At 36.4% G+C, this 24,178-nt stretch overlaps 1 protein-coding gene across 1 annotated transcript; it reads right to left on the bottom strand.

Moving 5' to 3' along the window:
- Positions 1-1,024: 1,024 nt before the first annotated feature.
- Positions 1,025-3,747, bottom strand: LOC149968988 (uncharacterized). The gene is made up of 3 exons (XM_090169744.1): positions 3,664-3,747; positions 1,168-3,600; positions 1,025-1,042 (listed from the first exon to the last, which is right to left on the bottom strand). The coding sequence occupies exons 1-3, from the start codon at positions 3,745-3,747 to the stop codon at positions 1,025-1,027; spliced, it is 2,535 nt and encodes an 844-aa protein (XP_090025870.1).
- Between the last annotated feature and the right edge of the window lie 20,431 nt (positions 3,748-24,178).

Raw genomic sequence — 24,178 nt, 5'->3', positions numbered from 1 at the left:
CGAATGTAACTTTACCGTCTTGGTTGTGCACGTTCATAATATGTAATAGTTCTTCTGGGGTTTTATAAAAACCCGCGGGAACTTCAATTATTTTATCATATTCGAGAGGGTCTTTAACTAGAGGGTTATCGGACATTTTATCATATTTTATTGCTAATAAAATCGAAATGATTATTTCTTCAGCCCAGTTTAAAAAAAATCCCGACGCTGCTGCGACGACTTCCCAACGCAACTATTTTCCCTGGTTAAGCCCCTCGTCATATCTTTCAGGTGTAAATATTTTAATCTGACTTCTAAGGCAATTCAATGTATTTTACGTGTAATTTAAATGCATATTTGAGAAATATATGATTTATCAATGTGCGAGTTGGCCCAAAGTAGGTGTGACTCATTTTTGTTTTTAAATATGACCACGTACCAACTATCACAGATGCACACAAAAATGACCAATAGCAGACCGGAAATGGCCCTTTGTACAAATCTCCCGACACTGTAGATGTTCGAAAGTTTATAACCAAAAAAATCCGAACGTATATTTTTCGCGCAATTGTAAAACATGAATACGACGTAGGCGCGACGACGTCCCAACGATACCATGTCAAAACCCAATAATTTTCACTGGTTTTGCCCCTCGTCAAATCTTTCAGGTTTATATATTTTAAATCTGACTTCTAAGGTAATTCAATGGTCTTAGATTTTACGTGTAATTTAAATGAATATTTGATAAACATATGATTTATCAATGTGCGAGTTGGCCCAAAGTAGGTGTGACTCATTTTTGTTTTTAAAAATGACCACGTACCAACTATCACAGATGCACACAAAAATGACCAATAGCAGACCGGAAATGGCCATTTGTACAAATCTCCCGACACAGTTGAAGTAAGGGGGGAAATCAAAACTTTCTACTATTCAGACTTAATAACCCACGATTGACTACGACGAGGTATAAGAATCAACAATATACATTTATTGAATTAAAAACTTGATGAAGATTACATTACAATAGCGAAAGAGATAGCATTTATTCACGCGACAAAGCCTTTATATGAAACACAAAAAAAACGTTAATCCCGATAAGTCCATAAAAAAGAAAACGATTCCAAAAATATAAGCGAAAATTAAAAATTCGATTTGATGATGAAAATGTCTTTTTATAAAAAAAACCCTCTTGAATCTCAAAATTTTTGGCTCTTGGTTCTTCGCCGGGTCGTCTGTCCAAAGAAATCGAACTGCATCTGTGTCGTCTTCATGGAGTTCGATCTGAAGGTAAGCCTTCTCGATGTCAGCTGTGAAAGCGATCTTTCCAATACGGAACGTGACGAGAAGCTTTATTAGATCTGTGTTCCAGCTTGGACCGGTGTAAAGGCAATTGTTGAGCGACGGAGAATTCTTTTCATGAGATGAACCATCGAATACCACTCGCAGCTTCGTACTTGTTTTGTCGTTTCTTAAGACTGCGTGATGTGGCAAATAGTTAATTACTCTCGATTGCTGATTGATTTCTTTCTTGGGCGCTTCTTCGACGATACCTTGCGCGAGGTAGTCCTTGATGACTTCGGCATACTGGACGTGGAATGAGGGATCTTTTTGGAAGCGATTTTTTAAGGACGAAAATCGTTTGAGCGCAGACGGGTAATTGTTCGAACTTAGAGTCATATCTTCCTTCCAAGGTAACTTGACCTTGTAGCGGTGGTTATGGTATTTGATCGTGGCGTTCATTTGTTCAATGACTCTTTGATCTTCGTTGGATGGTGATACCGAAGAATCCAAAATGCCTAAAGCATCCAAGTCCCAAAATTTTCGCAGCTGTACGGATGCCAGTTCTTCCTCCATTATTACGTTCATTCCACACACCGACTCCACGCCGAGAGTGCACCAATCTACAACTGAGGGACCATGAAGCGTCCATCCAAATTTCGTGTCAACTGCAGTCATATCTCCAAATCGCTGGATGATACCGGATACGACCTTCCAATAGTAATCGGCGCCGATAATGAGAGTGAGTTCCAGGTTAGTTTCACTAGGATCTTCCGCGAGTCTGATACCTCGGGCTTCCATTTCTTTGCGCATCGCATCCGTGGCAACTGGTACAACGGCCCGATTTTCTAGAGCTTCCACTTCGATCTCGTTTTTCATGGTTAAATCGCAGAGTCGAATTTTAACTCGCCTTCTCTCCGCCAGGATTGGTTTTTCGCTTCCGAAGGGATAGATTCTTTTGAATTCGATTCCGGTTACTGGAAGATTCAATAGTAGTGACGTTGATTCCGTGATGAAAGTCCGTTGACTAGCTGTGTCCAAAAGACATCTGAATTTCTCTTGGTTTCGTCCTGCGATGATTTTTACAGGAACAGTTTGAAGTAGTATGACTTTGGGACTTGATTTGTTTGAGATCTCGTTGACTGATGCGCAGCTAATGGCTACAGATTCTGACGACGGTGATTGTGTTTGAGTCAGTTCCTTGTCTGGAAATTTCTCGTCGCATACCGCTTCGTCGTGTCTCTTCTTGCACGTCTTACAAGTTATATTTGCCTTACATTGCCACGCTCTGTGCTTGTACCGCAGACATATGAAACATCTCCCCTTTCTCTTCAAGATTTCTCGCCTCTCGGACACGGTGTAACCGTGACACTTTACTGGTTCGTGGTTTTTCTCACAGAATACGCATCTATCTTCCGTGACAGTGGAAAACGCAGCTGTGGATGACAGACGTTGTCTGGATTTGGAATCTTGAGACCAATTCTTTGGTTTCAAGCACTCAGAAGACGGATTGGAAGGATTACTTCTTGAATACTGGTTTCCGTCAGTGCTTCCAGTCAAAAACGCGTGTTTCTCTCTTGCTTCGATCTCTCTTCGTAGAAAATTCAATAATTCGCTAACAGTGAAGTCTTCGTCGTCTTCCCTCTTTCTAGCAAATTCAAAGGACAGGTCGCTTGGTATGAGCTTCATGAGCAGAGTGTTCAACATGGACTCGTAGCTTTCACTCGGGACCCCAAGAGACTCAAGGCTCTTGACTTGAATTTCACATCTGTCATAGAGGTGTCTTAAACCTACGATATCATTGCTTCGTTTGACTGATTCGAGAGCGAAGAGTTCATTCATATGAGAATTAATGATTAAACGTTTCTTTCCAAAGCGGGTCTGTAGGATTTCTTTAGCGCTATGGTAATTCATCGGTGTCAAAGCCAATCCGGAAACTGCCGCTGCTGCCTTCCCACGCAGGTAACTTTTCAGGTAACTGAATTTCTGTGCGGCATTGAGACAAGGATTGAAATCGATTGCCGTCTCGAAGATGGACCAAAACCCCGTCCAGGAAGTCGGATCGCCTTCAAATTTTTCCAGACTCAATTTCGGTAGTTGAATTGACATTGCCATCGGTCGAGTCGTAGTTGTCGAATCTGTGTCTGAATCGTCTTCCCAAGGATCTGGTCTATGGCCTCGTTGGTGTTCTTCAAAGTAAGTCTCAATGTCCGTTTTCGCTTCAATGATCTTGTCTCGGTACAATTCTGCATCAATCATTTCTTTCTCGATGGCGTCAACGGCTACCAGTGACAAAATGGTTTCTTCTAACGCTTCCATACTCGTTTCTTTGTCTTTAAGCTTAAACAGGAATTCTTAAAGCTTCTTGCTGGATGGCGGTTCTTTCTTCAGTTCTAATTTAACGTTGCTTTGAATGTTGGTAATCATTCGTCTTATGACAGCTCTTTTCTGTTGTTCTTTCTGAAGTTGATTAGCAGCTGTCGCCATAGTCGTTTGTGAGTTCTTTCAGTCTGAACGAAGATATTTATCTAGAAGTCTTCGGTTAGATAGTAGCTGAATCTAAGTCCCGTCCCGGGTTTCGGCACCATGAAGTAAGGGGGTAAGTCAAAACTTTCTACTCTTCAGACTTAATAACCCACGATTGACTACGACGAGGTATAAGAATCAACAATATACATTTATTGAATTAAAAACTTGATGAAGATTACATTACAATAGCGAAAGAGATAGCATGTATTCACGCGACAAAGCCTTTATATGAAACACAAAAAAAACGTTAATCCCGATAAGTCCATAAAAAAGAAAACGATTCCAAAAATATAACCGAAAATTAAAAATTCGATTTGATGATAAAAATGTCTTTTTTTAAGTTACAACAACAGTAGATGTTCGGAAGTTTATAAACAATAAAATCCGAACGTATATTTTTCGCGCAATTGTAAAACATGAATACGACGTAGGCGCGACGACGTCCCAACGATACCATGTCAAAACCCAATAATTTTCACTGGTTTTGCCCCTCGTCAAATCTTTCAGATTTATATATTTTAAATCTGACTTCTAAGGTAATTCAATGTATTTAAATCCACCAGCTTATATACAGGTGGGTCACGTGGTAGTCTCTCGGATATTTTAAACAATTCTGTTGTAAAATTCGGGTTATATTTCTTATCAAAAATTGATAAATTTCTACTTATTCTACAAATGTCGCCAATTTCAAATACGTATGTTAACGGAGGAGAAAAATTTACCGAACCGTAAAGATTTTTCCATATTTTAGCAGAGTTATCTAGAGTAACTTCCACAGGCTTACATTTAATTGATCTGTGATAACTATTGTTATAAGCGTTTATAATATCATCTTAAACGTCAATATATTTAAGGGTGTTATTCTGTGTGAAATAGCGATGATACATAATACGTAGCGGAATCCTGAATTATATTTAGACAGCTTCTGAAAATCTGCCAAGTCCGCTTGCCACTGTTCGTCAATTCCATAAACAATAGTTCGATTTCGTTTGAATCGTCTTCTAGCAGGTTTATGTAATGTATATGTATCATGCTTTATTAGAAATAGTTTTACTTTTTCCAATGAAACCTTTAAACCTTTATGTCGAGCTGAATTATAGAGCGCTCGAACTCCGGCGAATGACCCTGGGTCTGCGGGGTTAGTATAGATCTGCTCAAGTTCTTTCTCCATATTGGGTAATATTTTGATGTAATGGTATGTAACGCCAAAAAAGGAAATTAAATAGTTCTAATATTATAATAACTATGATAATTAATACAGCTGTGATAAGTTTTGGTGATTTTGAAAATGAATGTAATAAATAGACTAAAAGTCCTAAAGACAGGGTACAACCTTCCATTGTAGGCTTATACTATGAAATGAGAACAAAATTATAAGGTTAATATATTTTATTTAGTATGTATCCAAGGTCTTAGAGGACTAGATGAAGATGAAGATAACGTTGAACTACTTGGCGGTGTATGAAATACGGCGAATGTTTTTAACAATGCCAATCTTACAGGATTTTTAATTAACCTTTTTGAAATATTTGACTTATGAATACCCTCGTAAAACTCTGTAACTCCTATAGGATCGATTGCCGTTCCAGGTGTTTTTCTCACAGCATCATACAAGAGATCTATTATATTAGATCCTCCAATCACCTGCCCTCGAATAGAAAGCTCTCCTGAGTTAGCCCATCTAATATATCTCGGATCTTCCGTAGTCGCTCGGTATAGCGCAATTGCTTCGCTAACATAAGTTGCAGGTAGAGAATAAGATATTTGAGCGAACCAGGTCTTAGGCCGTCCAGAGTTTTCAATATCGGGAGTGATTTGCTCTTTACGTATGAATGTTAGACGTCGTTGAAGAGTTTGATTGTATAATGCTAATTTCTCTGATTCGTTTAAATCTGGATTATCTAGAATGGATTTCATTTCATCATCGAGTGTCTTCTCTTTTTGAGATATAGGTGTTTCCACAGTTTTGGGTGGTGTAGTGTTTTTTAATCTCTCCAATACATCTTCAGGTACTAGAAGCATTTTTCGGGCCATTATCGGTTTATAGCTCGACTTATTGCACTTCCCGCGACTGAGCTAACGATAGATAACAGTGGTGCTAATAAAAATGGTACCAGAATCTTTCGTCGTTTTGATATAACGTTCTCCTTTGACACGTTTCGTATAACTGCGCTATGTTTCTTTAGCCGCTTACGATGACGTTTTGACAGTTCAATTGTTCCGTGTAATACATTTATACAACATTCAACAAGGGCCAATATAGCTTCCTTACTGGCGTACTTAATGGCCGTCTTTCTTTGATTTGGATTGCAGGATGTTAGGAAACGTAGAAAGTCTATGTTTTCCCTTACCCGTTTGGAGACATACATTTAGAGATTTTTCTTAACCTTTCTTTAAACGTAATGAACAGTCTTGGAATATCTTCTAGTTATGATAATTTAGCGCCACCGATATCTCCGATGTTAGTAACTGAAACTCTTAGGAGTGTTTATAACTTTCTTTAATACACTTCATTTGGGGATAAAGACCGCTGCTTCTTCACCAGGTATTAAACCCGTTCGTAGTAAATACTGATCTGAGGTGTGAGGTTTCAAGTCAACTAATAAATACCCAAATTTCCGTGACGTGGCTTGTTGGAACGTATTTGCTATTGGTTGGAGATATTTGTCTCGCGAGATGGTAAATTGTTGATTTGTCACGTGGTGATTTAAAAATAAACAGATAATGTGCATTTAAATTTAAAGTTCTTATTTCTTTTCCAGGGTAATAAAGGTTTTGCATTATAATTAGCACGGATGTGTTTCTGTGATGAGATCCACGAATAAATAAATTAGTTACGTCTTTATTATTAGATATCTCGCATAATAAATCGTCTTAAATAACTAAATTCCTAATTTGAGAATTTAATATATTAACGTTGAGTGAAACTCGACTGAGGGTGTATGTTCTAATATTGATTGAAAAAGTTTCGGTTGATACTCAGTATAACACCATATTATCCTCTCTGGAGGAGGCCCTGGGGATATGCAGGTCTTCCTATGTTGAATCAACTGCCCTACCAGGAATGACTTCCCGCATTGGGTTGACCCGGCTACAAGCCCATTCATAGGGTGTTGTAAGCTTAAATCCATAATGGATAATGAGAATCGGGGCTTTAGTGTAATCAATTTTATTAGTTTTTTATCAAGTTTTTTTAGTATTGCATATTATTAGCAATATTATATTATTCAAACACAAATTCATCCAAACGTTAAAAATGGATTTCAAATTTGGTGGTAAATGTATGATGGGTAAGATTCTTGTTAGAAAGTTGGATTCTTTTATCCACATCTTAATCGTGTTTGAACCTGTCTCAGGATAAAATTCCAGTACATCCATGTGGGGATGAAAATCGCTTAAATCACCTCCACCATGGAAGAAAAGACCTAACATATTGTTTTAGGGAATCGGTCGCGTCAAATATAACGTAATCCCATTGATCATTGTATATAGGTAAATGTTAATTTTTTCTGAATCTCTGAGAGAAAATTATGTAGCAGTCTTCGATCTCAATGTTCGCGAAGATAAAACAATTGTTGGACTAGATCTTTAGAGTTGTTACATGGAGCCATGTTTCGTTTATTCCACAAATTGACAGATGGTTGTCTCTCCCGACGCGTCTTATATATCAGTATTATCACGTAGTAAATACACACGCGCGATATCAAGTTCTTATCTTATAAACTTATCTCTATGGTCTCGAACTATCACCCAGCTCTATCGAAATTTAACTCTCAACCATTCCTGATTTAGAACTCTCATCCAGCAAAAATTTCAAATAAAAATTTAACGTACACCTCCGCCACACCTCCGCCACTCCTGATTTAGAACTCTCACCTAGCAAAACTCTATGCAAATTTAACATACACCTCCGCCACACCTCCACCACGCGATATAGTTCTCTCATTGTACCACTACTGATGAATAGGGTGAAACGGTTCGGCACATTGGCCAGCAAGGTCGTCAGATCTTACGTAATTTAAATTTAATTTCTTCGCCATTGTCTCCTCGATTTTTCAGCGGTGTTTATTGCATTAAACACCAGATTAACAAATTTCTGACTTTCATAAAGTTACACTACTCTCGCAATGGAATTAAAAAAATCTTAGCTTGCCCAATTTGTCACTTTTTCAAGTCTTATTTTTAAGTGTAAAAGACGTCTATTTTTTTCGCACCAACGCTATTTGTACGTTTTCGGTGACGCTCTACAATTTTCGTATAGCACCTAGCGGTTAAAATTTTAATTTTCAAAAACGTGAAAATATTTTTCGATTTAGATGCAATTTTGGTAGAAAGTGTCCCCCGGCACATATAATGTACAGTACAAATTTCAACTTTCTAGAAAATATAGTTTTAAAAAAATCACTTTTTCATTCAAAAAACACCCTGTATATACCTAGTGTTACTAGGGGTCTGATATGTTTGGTAGATCTCTGATGATAATCTGCAAGGCGGTTCGAAACATATGCAAATCTAACGAAGTTTTTTCCTTTAAAATTCATAAATTAAGTTGTTTCATTTAGAATTTCTAACACTAACCTCTGAAAATTTATATTTTTGTTTGGGTAATTACACAGTTTTGAATCATTGCTCAACTTTTAATAAAAAAAACCGCGTTTCAAAATATCAAAAAAACGCTTCATCGGGTTGCATTTTGGTATTTTTGGCGAGTTAGTATTTAGTTAGACGCGGCGAAGATGGCGTTACTGTCGTACGCCAGCCAACGAAAAGCACAGGCTAAAGGTACGGTTCTAATCGCAGTGTACCGAAATAAAATAAAAATCGTTCTAGTTATTTCTCCGATAGTTCGATTTCTACTCGTCCATCTGATTAATCGGGGCGAGATACGTTTAACGGCCATTCCAAAGGGGGATACGTGGGGACAGAGTTGTCGCAAGTATTCCTACCCCCCGTTGGGGGATTGGTGGTCGTTCTCATACGGCCATTCACAAACTATGCCTCCCAGACGCTTGGGATTACAGGACTACTCCCTTCCTATTATGTCCCGATTATGTATGAGAAAAACCGTCACAGTTGTTGAACGATTTTTGCTACTTCCGGCAAACAGTGCGTGTATTCTCTCTCTCTAGATAGGTAGTCGGATTTGTCCGTTTTTAATAAATTTTGTACTAATGTGCGCTGACCATTGAAACTATTTCTGTTGTCGTCCGTTGGAAGCGTTGGAACTTCCGATCCAGGTAGCGTTTTTTTTTAATGCTTTGGTCAAGTCTACAGAGAACCAGTCTGGAAAGAATATATGTGCGCTAAGTTTTGGTTTGGGTTTTACCTGTTTCTTTGGAATGAAACGTTCAATGGCGTACACAAGAAAGGAGACCAAGGTATCTACATCACGTAATTCACATATATGTATATACTAGCCTTGGTACCCGGCTTCGCACGGTAGTTCTTTAAAATATTTTATGTAAAACGTATGTTATAACTGGAACTTAATTGAGTAATGAACATGGAACGATTTCGTTAAGCTATGTAATTTAATGGTAAAGATAAATGTACAATGATTTAAATGTTGCGATTGTTGAAAATTGTTTTTAGATTAATAAGTTGATTTGTGTAGCGAACAGATGATCACTTTAATCCCTTAGTACCTGCGAGTAGACAATATTTTTTGTTTGCTCCTTGTCATCGGCAAGGACAAACAGGGTTTGGGGAGAAGCATTCTTCTCGAAGATCAACTCCTGTTACTTTCAGCGATTGTCCCTGAGATTTGTTTATTGTCATAGCATATGCTAAACGAAGAGGAAACTGCAGTCGCTTGAAAGAGAATGGTAATCGCTCGGAATCAACGGAATGCGCGCAATGAAAACATGTTCACCTTTGAAAGGGCCGGTCAAAATTGTGGTCTCAATGACATATGTATGCATTGCCTTGACAACCATACGGGTTCCGTTGCGTAGCTTAGGTGGATCCAAATTTCTCAATAGCATTACTGGACTGTCAACTTTTTAAGTCAGGTTATGAGGGGGAACACCACCATCGTCTTCCCTGCAGCTGAATCCGGCCATTGGCGAGTTACTGTAGAAGCGTCCGCGCACCGTGATGTTGAAAGAACCCTTGCGAACACCTTATTTTCAGCGTTTTCGGACCTTTTATTTTGTGCATATCTAAGCCTGGCCTGTTCATTCCTACGAAGACGTTTCCCTTCCAAACCTGAAGTTGCAGCTAATAATACTTTCGGAAAACTTACCAAAGGAAAGGGAGCTTGTAGCGGGGACGCGACCTGTAGCCGGCAATTTTGGATAATAAGACTTTTGGAAGCCGGGGGAAGAAGAAATTTTGCCCTGGCGACGTGACCTTCAGCCGGCGGGGGGAGGATAAGCGGACCTTTAGCCGGCGGACGGGGGGAGAGAGAGAGAGAGGGGCGAGAGAGGCGAGAAAGTTAACCTCGAAAGCTCGACAAACAGACAAACAAACTTCCGAAAATTTAGTATACTAGCCTTGGTACCCGGCTTCGCCCGTTAGTTCTTTAAAATATGTGATGTAAAACGTAAGTTATAACTTGAACTTAATTGAGTAATGAACATGGATCTTGAGCGTATTCGTGCATATTTCGTGGACCTCCGGTATATGACGAAGGCAGGATTACTAATTTACCGTGATTTTCGGCGTTTTTATCGTTGGCAATTGCATCTTTCAGATGAATGTATTCTTCAACTCGAAGCTTCATCTGGTTCAGGCGAATAAACAGTAATCGCTATGGTTCTATCTTTGCATACATATCCACCAAATACTGATGTAAAAGTTGTCGGTAATTTAAAACGCGATTCTCCCGTGGTCGCACCATCAGACGATAGGAGTAAAACGACATCGCCGGTACCATTTTATTAGTTGAATATGTAATTCCTGGTTGTACTTGATTTATGTTGATAGAATATCCGTGTCCTCCGCGTGGGAAAATCAGTGGATATGCGTTTTAACTCGTTACTTCGCATAGCTAAAAATATATATCTTTTTTCAAAGTCATTACCCGCTATGACAATGGCGACTTCGTTGATGGTTAATAATAATAATAATAATAATAATAATAATAATAATAATCAACTAGGCTAATACCCAAAACTCTAGCGTGAGAACCTGTTGGTTTTTTATCGGTGCCAAAAGAGCCCTGAAAATAATACTACCAAAAGAGCCCTGAAAATAATAGTACCAAAAGAGCCCTGTAAATAATACTACCCAAAGAGCCCTGAAAATAATACTACCAAAAGAGCCCTGAAAATAATACTACCAAAAGAGCCCTGAAAATAATAGTACCAAAAGAGCCCTGGAAATCATACTACCAAAAGAGCCCTGAATTTCGGAAAATAATACTTTCGGAAAACTCACCAAAGGAAAGGGAGTTTGTAGCGGGGACACGACCTTCAGCCGGCGAGCGGGGAGATAGGCGAGAAAATAAAGCTCGAAAGCTCGATAAACAGACAAACAAACTTTCGGAAATATAGTATAGATATATATATATACTAGCCTTAAAGCCCGCCCTACGGGCAGGCCCTCAGCTAGTTGTGTATTTCGAGATGCATTAATTAATCACATAAAGTTATTTGTGGTATTCGTCAAAAACTCGTATCTTTCTCGTCCCAAAAATCTATAGTAGAACCACCCCATGGTACCTTTTCCCCATAGTCAATCCACCCCATTACACCCTCCCCCTTTTCCCATGCCTGAATTACCGTGGTACCCTTTTCCCCACTAATGTACCCCTTCCCCTTTTCCCCCACTAATTACCGTGGTACTCTTTTCCCCACTAAGGCACTCCTTCCTTCTTTTCTCATGCGAGAATTACCGTGGTACTCTTTGCCCCACTAAGGCACTCCTTCCTTCTTTTCTCATGCGAGAATTACCGTGGTACTCTTTTCCCCACTAAGGCACTCCTTCCTTCTTTTCTCATGCGAGAATTACCGTGGTACTCTTTGCCCCACTAAGGCACTACTTCCTTCTTTTCCCATGCGATAATTACCGTGGTACCCTTTTCCCCAACAAAATTACTCAAAAACACTCATCCCAAACCCCACCCAGTAAAGCGAGAATTACCGCAGTCTCGGTTTCCCCCTGTTTCGTGGGTCGCTTTTTTAGATATGTGATACGAAAAGAGAACGGGATATGGTTGTCCGCAAATCCCCAGTCCGATCCGCAGACCGCACCGTCAGCGGCACCTCGCTTTTCAGGGGTGAGGGAGAAAACCGCCGGGCGAAAAGGCTATATAGATACGAAAAGAGAACGGGATTTGGTTGTCCGCAAATCCCCAGTCCGATCCGCAGACCATACCGTCAGCGGCGCCTCGCTTTTCAGGGGCGAGGTAGAAAACAACCACGAAAAAGCTTTAGAGTTGTATTATATATATACTAGCTTTAATACTCGGCTTCGCCCGGGGTCTTTTTGATTTGTACGTAATAAAAGTACGGTACCATAACAAAACCATCTTCAGAAAACTTCGTATTTTTATTTCCTTCTGATGATTCTTCCTAATAACTTTTGGGAGAGCTAACAATTCTCGAGTTTTAATTTCCAAATGACTTGTGTTCAGTCCGTTGAAGAGCCCCAAAATTCGACCCTTCTACCGGTCCGTCAATGTAGAGCCTAGGGAGCGCCCATTAATTACGTGAGGTGATTGTGTCGATTTTTCGACCCTCCCTCCCCCCTTAGTGAGATGTCGTGAGTATTGGCTCGTCCCCCTCCCTCCCCTGTAGAGTCTTCAACTGGGATAGTAGATGTCGGAATTGTATTAGACACTACGTTAATTGGGAGAGCTATTCCGACTGTAAATTCAAATGACCGACTGAAAAATCATTTGAATTCCTTTTACTAATTTTAAATTACACATTTTTACAAATCTTTTACTTTTTAACAATATAATTTTGACAGCGTTATATTTCCGAATCAATGGTACTAAATAAAGACTAAACAACAAAGTAGTAAAATTTTCACTAAATGCGCGACATTTTTCAACATCCCCCCTAATATCACGTGAGATTATTCAAAATTCGTATTTTTAGTGTAAATACGTTTGCGAGGAAAAAAAATTCGTTATATTTGCCGAAACCCCCCTCTCCTCCACGTGAGATTGGATGAGATTCAGCTCGACCCTCTCCCTACCCTAACCCCTCACGTAATTTATGGACGCTCCCCTATGGGTGACTAAGAGAAGCCCTTCCCGTCAAAACCTCCAGCTGCGAGGTGAAAGTCCCAAGTGGAGTAAAATAAAACTGAAAATTGAATTAGATTAATAACCATGTCAGGTATTTGGAATTGGGCCCGTTTAGTTGGAAATCAGGCCCTGCACATTGAGGTAAAATTTCAAAGCTCTAGAGCTCACCGTTCTCGTGTTTTTAGGAACATGACATACAAATAAATAAATAAATAAAAGGACAAACTTTAAGACTTAACTTATAGTTATAGACAAGAAAACATAGATAGACACACTTGGAATGCCCATCGCAGCCAAAGCTGTTCAAACGATAGGCACACACGCGGGGCGGGGCCTAGCTCCATTGACGTCGCTGTCTTTAACGTCACTAACGGAAGTTCTAAAAGTCGTCCACTTAAGAAAACCAGGCTTAAGGTAGACGCGGAAAATGGCAGACAAAAGGAAGTCAGTGAAACAATATTTAAAACCAATTGATATAAATCTTTTAGATGAAAAACTATGTAATATTAAAGTTAGTGAAATTAGTTTGAAAACTAGACAATTTTTAGAAAAATATGATAAACATATACTCAAAGATAACGAAGACGTTTTTGACGGTTTTCAAAAACATTTAGTGGTTGGCTTAAGAGTCGTGGAATTTTGGGATGAGACTGAAGGAACGGATTTTTAATTATTAGTTAGGCTTTTGTGGGAAAAATGTAGGAAACTTTTTAAACTTTACAAAAGAACGACAGACTTCATGATTGTCTACAACGAAGAAGTAATTTATGCTTTGGAAGGAGCCTTAAAATTGGTCAAATTTCTACCATCATTTTCCTTGTATATATTACAGGAATGGTCCTTTTTATAATTTGGTTTGCTTTTAGTTGTTCAAGTTACTAGTCTAAATGCTACAGAAAAGGTGGAGGTCATTAATTGCAACTTATCTTTGGTTTTACAATCATCAGGCACTGGTATGTCATTGTCCTCATAAATAAGAATAAGTTGAAATATGTTTAGACTAAATGCTATAATGTATTTGACATTTACTTTTTGAAATTATTAATTTGAGAGATGCTATTGCTCATATTCTCTGTCAAGAATATCTTTGGCAGACCACTGAAGAAGTTTTCCGGGATATCCTGCACAGCCTTAAGGTTTTTAATATTTCCAAATGTAACAAATCAACACTTAGTTCATGTTCTATTAGCAGCAATAACACTCCAGGTTTAATAAAATCTAGAATTAGTTGGTAGATTTGTTTTATTATATTATTTTTAAATGTCTATAATACAATGAACTTGACAGCAGATTGATTACTCTTGGAGGAGCTGCACTGGGGATGATGAAAAACAAATATAATGGAAAACTGGAATTTCCAAATTATAAAAAACTGACATCAGGTGCTAGGATCCAGGGATTCCAGGCTATTGAATTCCTGAGTATTATTCGACAAATTAGAATGACTGAGTTTGAGAAGAGTTAATATCTACCACCTTGCCTCAAAGAATTGGATGGTGGTGGTTTGTCTTTCCTTAAACCTCAATTCAGAGAATTTATTTGGAAATTTGACTTAAAAATCAAAGAAAGTTTTAACAAGGATTTTTTACCAGTGAGTATTATCAAAAAGCAATAACTTAAGTGGCCTAAGCTGGAGTATCTGTTTTTTAGGAAACGTGTCCAAACCTAAAGGCTGACGAAGAGCTTGTTATGCAATTGACAGCTGAAATATCGGAGCTGATAGATAAGCATGACTTTGTTAATTTATTCGCAGTTGAGCTTATCTCAAAAATGTGCAATGCCAAATTTAAAGACAGTGTGGAGTATAATATAGGAAAAGGTGGCTCAATGTTGAGAGACGATTTGAAAAAGGTTTCAAAAAGCAAAAAGAAAAGGAATTCTAGTCGTCCTTCTAGTTCTTCGATAGAGGAAACTTTAGACTTAGTTATCCAGAAATACTGTAAAGAAAAACCTAGCCAGGAAATTGAATCTCATATTATAGTTCCTAGTCCTCATCCGAAAGTACCAAGTCAAAGCAATAATACGCGTAGTGAGATTTTATGCAATGTGATAAGCAAAGTTCCTTCAGAAACCTTTACCCTTGCCAAAAATTCATCTAAAGGTTCCAATAAATCTAGTCAGATTTTGGACAATTTGGTACAAGAAACAATAGAGTTTGTCATTAACAATCATATTTAGATTAGATAATGTAGATCAGGAGTTAGCAACTCTTCGCAAAGATACGGCGTCGAAAATCGAACATAACCGAATGCTGATTGATAATTTGGACGTATCAATGAGGCGAAACAATCTGGTTATTAAAGGCATTCCAGACAGTGATAATGAAGATAGGCAGACGCTGGTTACTAAAGTAGCTGACTTATTCTCAAATAAACTGTCTCTTAATATTGTAATATCACCTAGCCAAGTGTTTAGAAGAGGTCCCTATCAAGTAAACAAAACAAGGGTCATAATTTACAAAGCTGAAACATATGATGTAAAAATTAACATTTTAAGAAACAATGTTAAGCTTAAAGGTTTAAATATTTATATCGAGCAAGACTATACTCAAATTCAGTCTCTAGCGCGTTTTAATTTAAGAGTATTTGCGAAAACAAAACTGCCATCTAAATTTAAATGGATTAACACAAACTCAGTTCAAATTGATAACATAATTTATAAATACGACTACCAACTAGCCAAAATTGTACAATGCTAATCTTTTTTCGTGTTTTCCCTTTTTATAAAAGGTTGTTTTTCAAACTTTAAGCGCCAAAAGTGCTCAATATAATATCTCATAACATTAGAAGCGCAAACGCTAATTTTTCAAACTTAAGACCTTTTCACACGAGCCAACTTTTCAAATCAAAATGCTGAGTCAGCAAAAATGGATCAGTGATCCATTTTTTTCTCGCTGTACTTTTTTGGTGGATCAACTCATCGAACTTTTATTCACACGAACCAACTAGTTTACTCAACTCAAAGTTGACTCATCTAGTTGGATCAAAAAGTTGGCTCGTGTGAATAGACCTATAGTTGCTAACTGTCTAACGAATCTGAACAAAGAAGTGCACATCTTTGCGTTAGTCGAAACATGGTTTAAGGATGGAAGTTTCGACCATCTCGACGGGTACAATTTTTACGGTCAAGGTCGTACTACTAGAGGTGGAGGGGGAATTGGTTTTTATATAAAAAATAACTTTAACGTTGAAACAATTGAAAAAGCTAACAATAATAGTGACATAGTTCAAATATATTCGATAAAAATAAATGATTTATACTTACGCGTCGTGTATAGACCCCCCAACACCTCAGTAGACGAATTTGTGGAAACTTTCGAAAGATCTATCGCAGAATTGGGGAATGCCGATAGTAAAAAAATTATTCTAGGAGATCTTAATATAAATCTTTTAAGAAACAACAGTGATGTTAAAAAACTCGCTGATCTAACAAATTCATTTAACTTAAAGCAACATGTATGTCTCCCAACTAGAATATCTGGTTCTTTACTTGATGTTTGTTTATCCAATAATTCCAGCATTAGTAATGTTAATGTAATTAGCGATTGGGATATAACTGATCACGCAGTAATTAACATAAATATTGAGACTCCGATTCCCACTCAATCTAAATTACAAATAAGGAGTTTTACAAAAAGTAATATATATAGATTTAACAATCTATTAAAAAATGTAAGTTGGGACGAGCTGTACCAACAGAAAGAACTAGATCCAGCGTTTGATTGTTTTTTTTAGTAAATTTACTGAATTGTATAATATATGTTTTCCTATCATAAATGTTTTTTCAAAAGACTCGCACTGCTGGTTCAACGATGAAATTAAAAAAGCGATTAAATTAAAGAATAAATATTATAAAATTTTTAAATTAAATCCTAATAATGAAAATGAGACACGGTATAAAAACCATAGAAATAAGTTAAATAATATAATTAGAAACGCTAGAAATAATTTCTATAAAAATACTAAAGCTCTTTGGAAAACCATCAATAAAATCATGGGTCGAGATAGAAAAAAACCGAATCAAAGTACTCCCATTTCCTCTAACTGCTTTAACGACTTCTTTAATGCACCAATCAATTCACAGAACGCAATTAATTATAATAGTTCATGTAGACATGTAAAAAGGAGCTCAAAATCGATGTTTTTGTTAGATATAAACGAAATTGAATTAATTTCTATTATTAAAAACCTAAAAAATGATTCTGCTCTGGGATTCGATAACATTTCACCTAAAATTATTAAACAAGCTGCTCACAATATTCTAGGCCCTCTCCTATTTCTTATTAATCTATCCTTCAATAATGGCCGGTACCCAACTATATTAAAAATACAATAATTGTCCCTATTTTCAAAAAAGGTGATGCTCTCGAACCCTCTAATTACAGACCCATCTCTCTACTATCTATTTTCGCAAAAATCTTCGATAAATGTTTTTACATACGACTAAATAGCTTTGTTAAAAAATTTAAACTCATATCTGAGAAACAATACGGATTTCGTGACAACTGTGGTGTGGATTTTGCTTTGGGTAAGGTGTACAGTGAAATCGTTGAGGCAGTTGATGCTGGAAAATATGTAATGGCTGTGTTTATTGACCTTAAAAAAGCTTTTGATTTTGTAAATCATGACTTACTTCTATACAAGTTAAATTTGATGGGTATACGTGGAGCTCCTTTAGAATGGCTTAAATGCTACTTAACAAAGAGGACAACTCAAACTAAAGTAAAATCCGACTACTCATCTAAAAAATATGTATCCGATGGGCTACCCCAGGGATTGATACTCTCGCCACTGATTTTTAACCTTTTTCTGAACGACTTGTCGTATCTTGACATCGATAATAATCTAAACCTCTATGCAGACGATACTCTTTTTATTGATTCAAATAAAAACCTAAATATATTGTACGCGGAAACAAATAACAAAATTTTAAATATTAATCATTGGTTCAAAACAAACTTATTAGTAATTAACAAAGAGAAAACTGTAAATATGGTTATTACAACTAGAAATAAACCAACTGATAATAATATTAATAATATAAATTTAGACGGATCTAACTTAAAGGAAGTGACGGAAGCCAAGTATCTTGGTTTATGGATAGACAAACACTTAACTTGGAATGTACACATTAACTCGGTATCCAAGAAAATTTCCTTTGGTATATATTTGTTAAGACGTAACCGAGAATTATTTACTTATAATATTATCCGTCAACTGTATTTTTCTTTTATTTATAGTCACCTTTCGTATTGTACCTTTGTGTGGGGCAATACGTCTATCTATAATATAAACCGATTAGTTGTACTCCAAAAAAAAGCAATTCGAATCTTAGATAATGCCCCATATATGTCCCACACCACGCCTATTTTCAAAAAATTAAACCTCTTGAAGGTGGAGGAAATATATTTTTATAATATGTTGTTATTTATCTACAAATCCATAAAACAACCTCTCTTTAACGTATTTAAGTACAATATGAACTCTAACTACAGTTTTCGTAACCAGAGACTATTAAATAGCACTCAATGTCGTACAAGTATCAAACTAAAATCTATATTCTATAAAGGTATTAATCTCTTCAATTCAATGAATTTATCTAAACTACCAAATCTTTACAAGTTTAAACAGATGGCTCGGGAATTTGTATTAAAAAATCCAAAACTAAATAACTTAAATATTCATTCAAAACTTTAAATTGTGTAGGTCTGAATTAATGACTAAATAATGACAATATATTTCTTTTTTTTCTCTCTTTTTTTACCCTATACCCTTTGCCTTTGATATAACAATATGTATTTTTCTTTTTTTTTCGTTTTTTTTTTGTAACAAACAATTGTATCGGTATAATGTCTGTGTTGCGGCTTAAAAGTCAAGTCTGACTTAGCCCATGATCGCATACGAACAAAATGTAAAATTTCAACAATAAAATTATTATTATTATTATATCGGAGAAGAGTCTGAAAACCCTAGTCAGTCAGAATCTCCATGCAAAAAAGCTAGCAAGATTCAAACCAAAAACGTCTCTCCCGAGAGAAAAGCTTTCATGAATATTAAGAACACATTCGCTTGTCCAGAAACACCACTAATAACAAGTGATAAGAAAAGAAGCTATAGAAAAAAAACAGCTCCAAGAAAATTAGATTTGTAAATTATTTATTCAAAACTTAATTTTGCAAATTTTCAATAAAAGTTAGGCTTAGCTAACCAATTGAAAGGTTTCAATCTGCTTAAAGAGTTAATTTAATTCATTCAAATCAATTCAAGGTTTGATTACTTCTTCTTCTCAGGTTGGTTGCCGCAATGGCTATCGGGGCTTTTCTATAATCATCCTTGGTAAATTTTTTTCCATGACTGTCATACTTAACTAACAAACTCCTTTGCGCATGACTATAATTTATTCCTGTCAGTTTTCCTGCAGTTGTAAAGCGAAGTTGTCCAAATATAGATTCTAGTGCACTCCCATTAACCTTTATAAATGAGACTAGAGCATTTTGGTGATTCAAAACGACAAAATGGAATTGTTTTAGAAACTAATGAGGTTAATGTAGCACCACCAGAATTCAACTTTATTTCTTCCATCGTAAACCCCTCGCATATTGTATAATTCCCATAGGATGTTAATTTTTAATTAGTGGTGAAAGTTCTCCCGACAGCTCCCAGTGTTCTGTTTTAGTAGCTTGAGCCTCAAGATCACTGGTAACCGAGTTCTCGGTAATGTCATCAACTTTCTTGATAATATTTGAGACAACGCCTATTTCATAACCAAATACCTGCAAGCTGGCTCTTAAAGTTGAGCCAGATATTACAATTCTTACAGGGTTCAAAACGCAGTAGGTTTCTTTCCACTCCTGTTCTTTCAAGGCGATGATATCTATAGGCCTTGCACATGTAGGATAATAAACATGGTCCTTTCTTCTTATAATAAAACTTGAATAGTCAGTACTCGCGTCGGTTGATTTAAACAGTTCCAAGTCGTCAAAAGGCTTAATTAAAGCATTAATCGCAGGTTCAACTAATTCATATAAATTATATTCCCTACAGGAACTATCTTGAGAAACCAAATCCATTATTCCCTCGCTAACTTTTCCCTAGAAATAGCAGACGCCAATTTCCGGAATTGTTTTTTTTTTTTCAAATTTCAATCGAATTACAACAACCAATCAGGCGCTTAAATGACATGACGTAATAAACTCGCGAGTTTTAGCCCTGCCTACCGTGTGTGTCTATCGTTTGCGGCTAGGTTCTATGGAGCGATGGGCATTCCAAGTGTGTCTATCTATGTTTTCTTGTTATAGATATATATACGTATACATATACATGTATATATGTATATATATAATGAAATAAATCTTTGCCATAAAAGCTCATTTATGTAAACTGAGTATATTTAAATCGCAGAAATAATTACATGAAATGGCTATCTTTGGGTTCTATTTTCTGTGGTAATCTTTTATATTTAGATAATGCAAAGTTGCAAACGTAGTTCAAACGATGGTCTGAATAAAAACAAGCAAAAAGAACAAATTTGCTTTTTTATTTTTGGTTACATCTAAAAGGTTAGAAACAAAAACCATAAAACCAACGATTAAATTGAAAATTTCAAAATTAATATTTTTAATAAAATTAAAATGTTTGAGTATGAATACTCAAAATTAATCTAATTTATTAGCAGCAACAATCATCACGTTCGTCGTCAGGACAGGAGCAGCAGCCTAAATCAGCTCTTTCTTTCCTCTTTAATATCCCAAATAATGTTTTAGACGAAGTATCACGTCTCGTTTTCAATGAAATAGATTGGTTGGGCAGTTTCTCGGCTAAGAAAAACCAATTCAAAATATCAAAAAGTGTATTGATAAATTGAATCTTCTAAGTTTATTTACTAAAATAATCATTGAAATATTGAAATTCAATATTGGTGATAGTTTGTAAAAGTATTCCCTGACTAATATTACAAATTTCAGTATTTCTAAGAATATTGGACCTAGATTGGACTACAGGATTTTGATTCCCATCCTCGCAGCCTTTGTAGCTTAAATTCGTCTGCTATATGGTATGACCTTGAATGCGCCTTCAATGCAGACGAACTTTCTCCACAAAAGCTGAGAGGATGGTACCAGGGGTTAATGCTATGCTGAAATATTCTTAGTAACTTCAATACATTCTTGCCTTTACTTCGTAAAAGAAACCCCGAAGGTAATAGGCAGTTTATTAGTTAATAGGGACTTTGCAGTGCTACGTCACAGTTTTTTTTCAATAGTTTTTATAGTGGGGAGAAAAGTATGACCACAATCATGGCGGCCATGGCCAAGTCTCTATTAATGGCAATTTCTGGAAAGCTAGAGTTTCATAAAATATCCACTTAAACCGATGTGTTCTCATCCGTGCAAAGCCGAAACTATTTGAAAAGGAATGACCTCATAATAATTCAGATCAAAGCGACTTTTTTGCTTTAAACATTTTATAACTCAGCTTTAAATTAAGCGACCAATTAATCCTGTTAGGAAGTCTTTTTAGGCACAACAGAAGTTCCCAGTATTCAACCGCCGAATTATAAAAGTTAAATAATGTATTTATATTTTGTTAATAAAGCGTATATAGTAGGGAAGCACTTCACGTACGCTGCTAAGAAATCTAAATTAAATGATCTTGAAGCCTGAAAAACGCATTCACTGAAACGCGTGGAATTTAAATTTACTGAATAGGGCTTTGGCGTTCATATACCAAATAACTATTTTGTGAAATCCCTCTTAATGCATCGCGCCACTCGGGCCGATTTGAAATTATACGTTATAACGAATTCTCACTTTAATGAGGATACACGTTTTTTAATATATCTACTATAGATTTGAAATTTCTTCATATTTGCTTAGGATTTAGCTTTTTTATCCTTTTTAATTATGGACTTTTCCACTTATTCGCGTTTTTTATAATAGATCTAAAACCGAAGTACCACCACAATTAAAAGTGTATAAAACCTATTATTATTTATGTAATATTTATTAATCATAAAACAGTTTTGCGCTATTTAACTCAAATGTTTGATCCTTTTTTACTTGGCGTTTTCTTTAATCTTATTTACCCTTACCTTTCGGCAAAGCTTCCTGATTGGTGTAGTAAATTCCAAAGATTACGAAGAAAAATATCTTCAGTAGAAACTTGAACAGCATTTTCAAAGAAATTCTGATTAAAAAAGGCATGAAATACTAATAAAACACATTCCTTTAATAAGATTTAAAATATGTGAATTTATGAGTGATTTTCTATTCTAAGAATTAATTATTAATTACAGTCATGTTTTGTCTAGTTAAGGTTAGCTTAGCAAAATGTTAGGTGACATATTTTAGTATTAAGCTTAGCTATTTTGATTAAGAAGAAATTTCGGCGTAAAATTACACTTATTTGATTCACGCGTTACTCTAGGCTTAAGCTAACTAACTCTTTTGGTTATTCCATGGCAACCACAAATATGTTGAACAAAAATTGATTTTCTTCAAATGTTTGCCAGTTATAATTTACTATTATTAAATGACAAGCACTAGCTTAACTTACGAGCGTAATGCCTCCAATATTCTGATATATTTAACATAATAATGCCTCCAATCCAAAAGAAACAAGTTGGCAAGCCAAAATATACCTCTCCTCGGAATAACCCCCCAGTGGTATTAATTTCTCGACACGACCCCCAAAGATATCTCCGCAATTCAGAGTTATTTACGAAAAACGTATTCTCGGTTCAAACCCTGCCCGGTATAAAATTTTAATTTTAATTTAAATAATTGAGACGAAACAATCGAGTTTAATTTATTCAGAATATTATAAATTAAGTAGTTACAACAGCGAGTTAGACTTACTAAAACAATGCACAATTGAATTTAACCCTTTTTACAGTACATGTTTATCAGTTGAATATAATACTAAGCAAATTTTAATGAAAGAAATATCTACAGATGGTATTTGTATTTTTCTCGCTTACGAAATACTTGCCGCATCTTTAACGCTCATTTTATTTCAACGCTCGTAGACTTCCAGTTGACGTTGTGACACATACCGCATGAAAAAGACCAATGCCGTCCAATTTCCAATATCATATAATGACTCGCACACCCAGGAAATCATTGACTGCGTTAGAAATCGTAGATATCCAAATATCCACACCAAATATATTTACAAGAAGCAAAAACCTTACCACCAACAAAGCACAGAGAGCCACTTGACTAACCGCCAGCTCTTAAAGCAATTAACGTTAAATTATCTCCTTTGAATTAACACAACTATATATAGGTCGTTAAGAATACCCGTAAATAAATACCAAAAAAAACTAACAAAGTGGACCACCCACAGGGTCTACCCTTTAACCCTCTAATCTCGGCTGACTGCGCTAAAACAAGATTTAACCTTTAAAATTTCATTCGTAAAAAAACCAGATTAAGCCTTCATAAATTCATTAATAAAAAAAGACTTTATTACCTATTATGCTTACGATGCGTGTCTTAATTTCAGTGAACCTAAGCAGCTATCGGTGGATCTGTGGTAGAGCGCTCGACTGCCAAGCCGAATGGCCTGGGTTCGAAACCTGGGTGGCGCATTTGTTTTTAATTAATAGAGAAACGCTAAATTAGAATTTCTTCGATGCAATAATTTCAATTTCAATTCTATTTCAATTAAACCAAAATTTCGTACTTTATTAAATACGCTTCCGATAAAGCTGAAGGTCTAATTTTCAATGAAGCGTAACAAGTGTCGGTGGTTCTGTGGTAGAACGTCCGCCCGTCAAGCAGGAGGTCTCGGGTTCTAATCCCGCCCGATGCGATCGCAAATTGATACTAAGACGAATACCGTGTACAACTGGTGGAAACCCTGCCATTGGACGTTGAGAGGTAGCATTACACTCAGCACTCGGTCCGTCCCAAAGTCATTAAGAAGAAGTTGGAGAGAAAACGCCCATATAAACACAACAGGCTCAACATGCACAACCATCAGAACACAAACACAACAAATTCAACACTCACAACCTACGCATAAACATTACAAAAACGTAATACACCAAACCGTCATGACGGTGAGCGAAAAAACACCATCCAAACCAAACCGCAAATTAATCCGTTAACGCTCACCGTCACACGGTGGTTTTGCCAACCCTTCGAGAAACTGCGTACGCAGTGATTACACTTTGCACCGAAAATGCGAA

The sequence above is a fragment of the Leiobunum rupestre genome, chromosome 1 (assembly GCF_980474605.1).
Source record: "Leiobunum rupestre chromosome 1, qqLeiRupe1.1.hap1, whole genome shotgun sequence".
In the NCBI taxonomy this organism is placed as follows: domain Eukaryota; kingdom Metazoa; phylum Arthropoda; class Arachnida; order Opiliones; family Sclerosomatidae; genus Leiobunum; species Leiobunum rupestre.
This window is presented reverse-complemented; position numbering and strand designations above follow the sequence as displayed.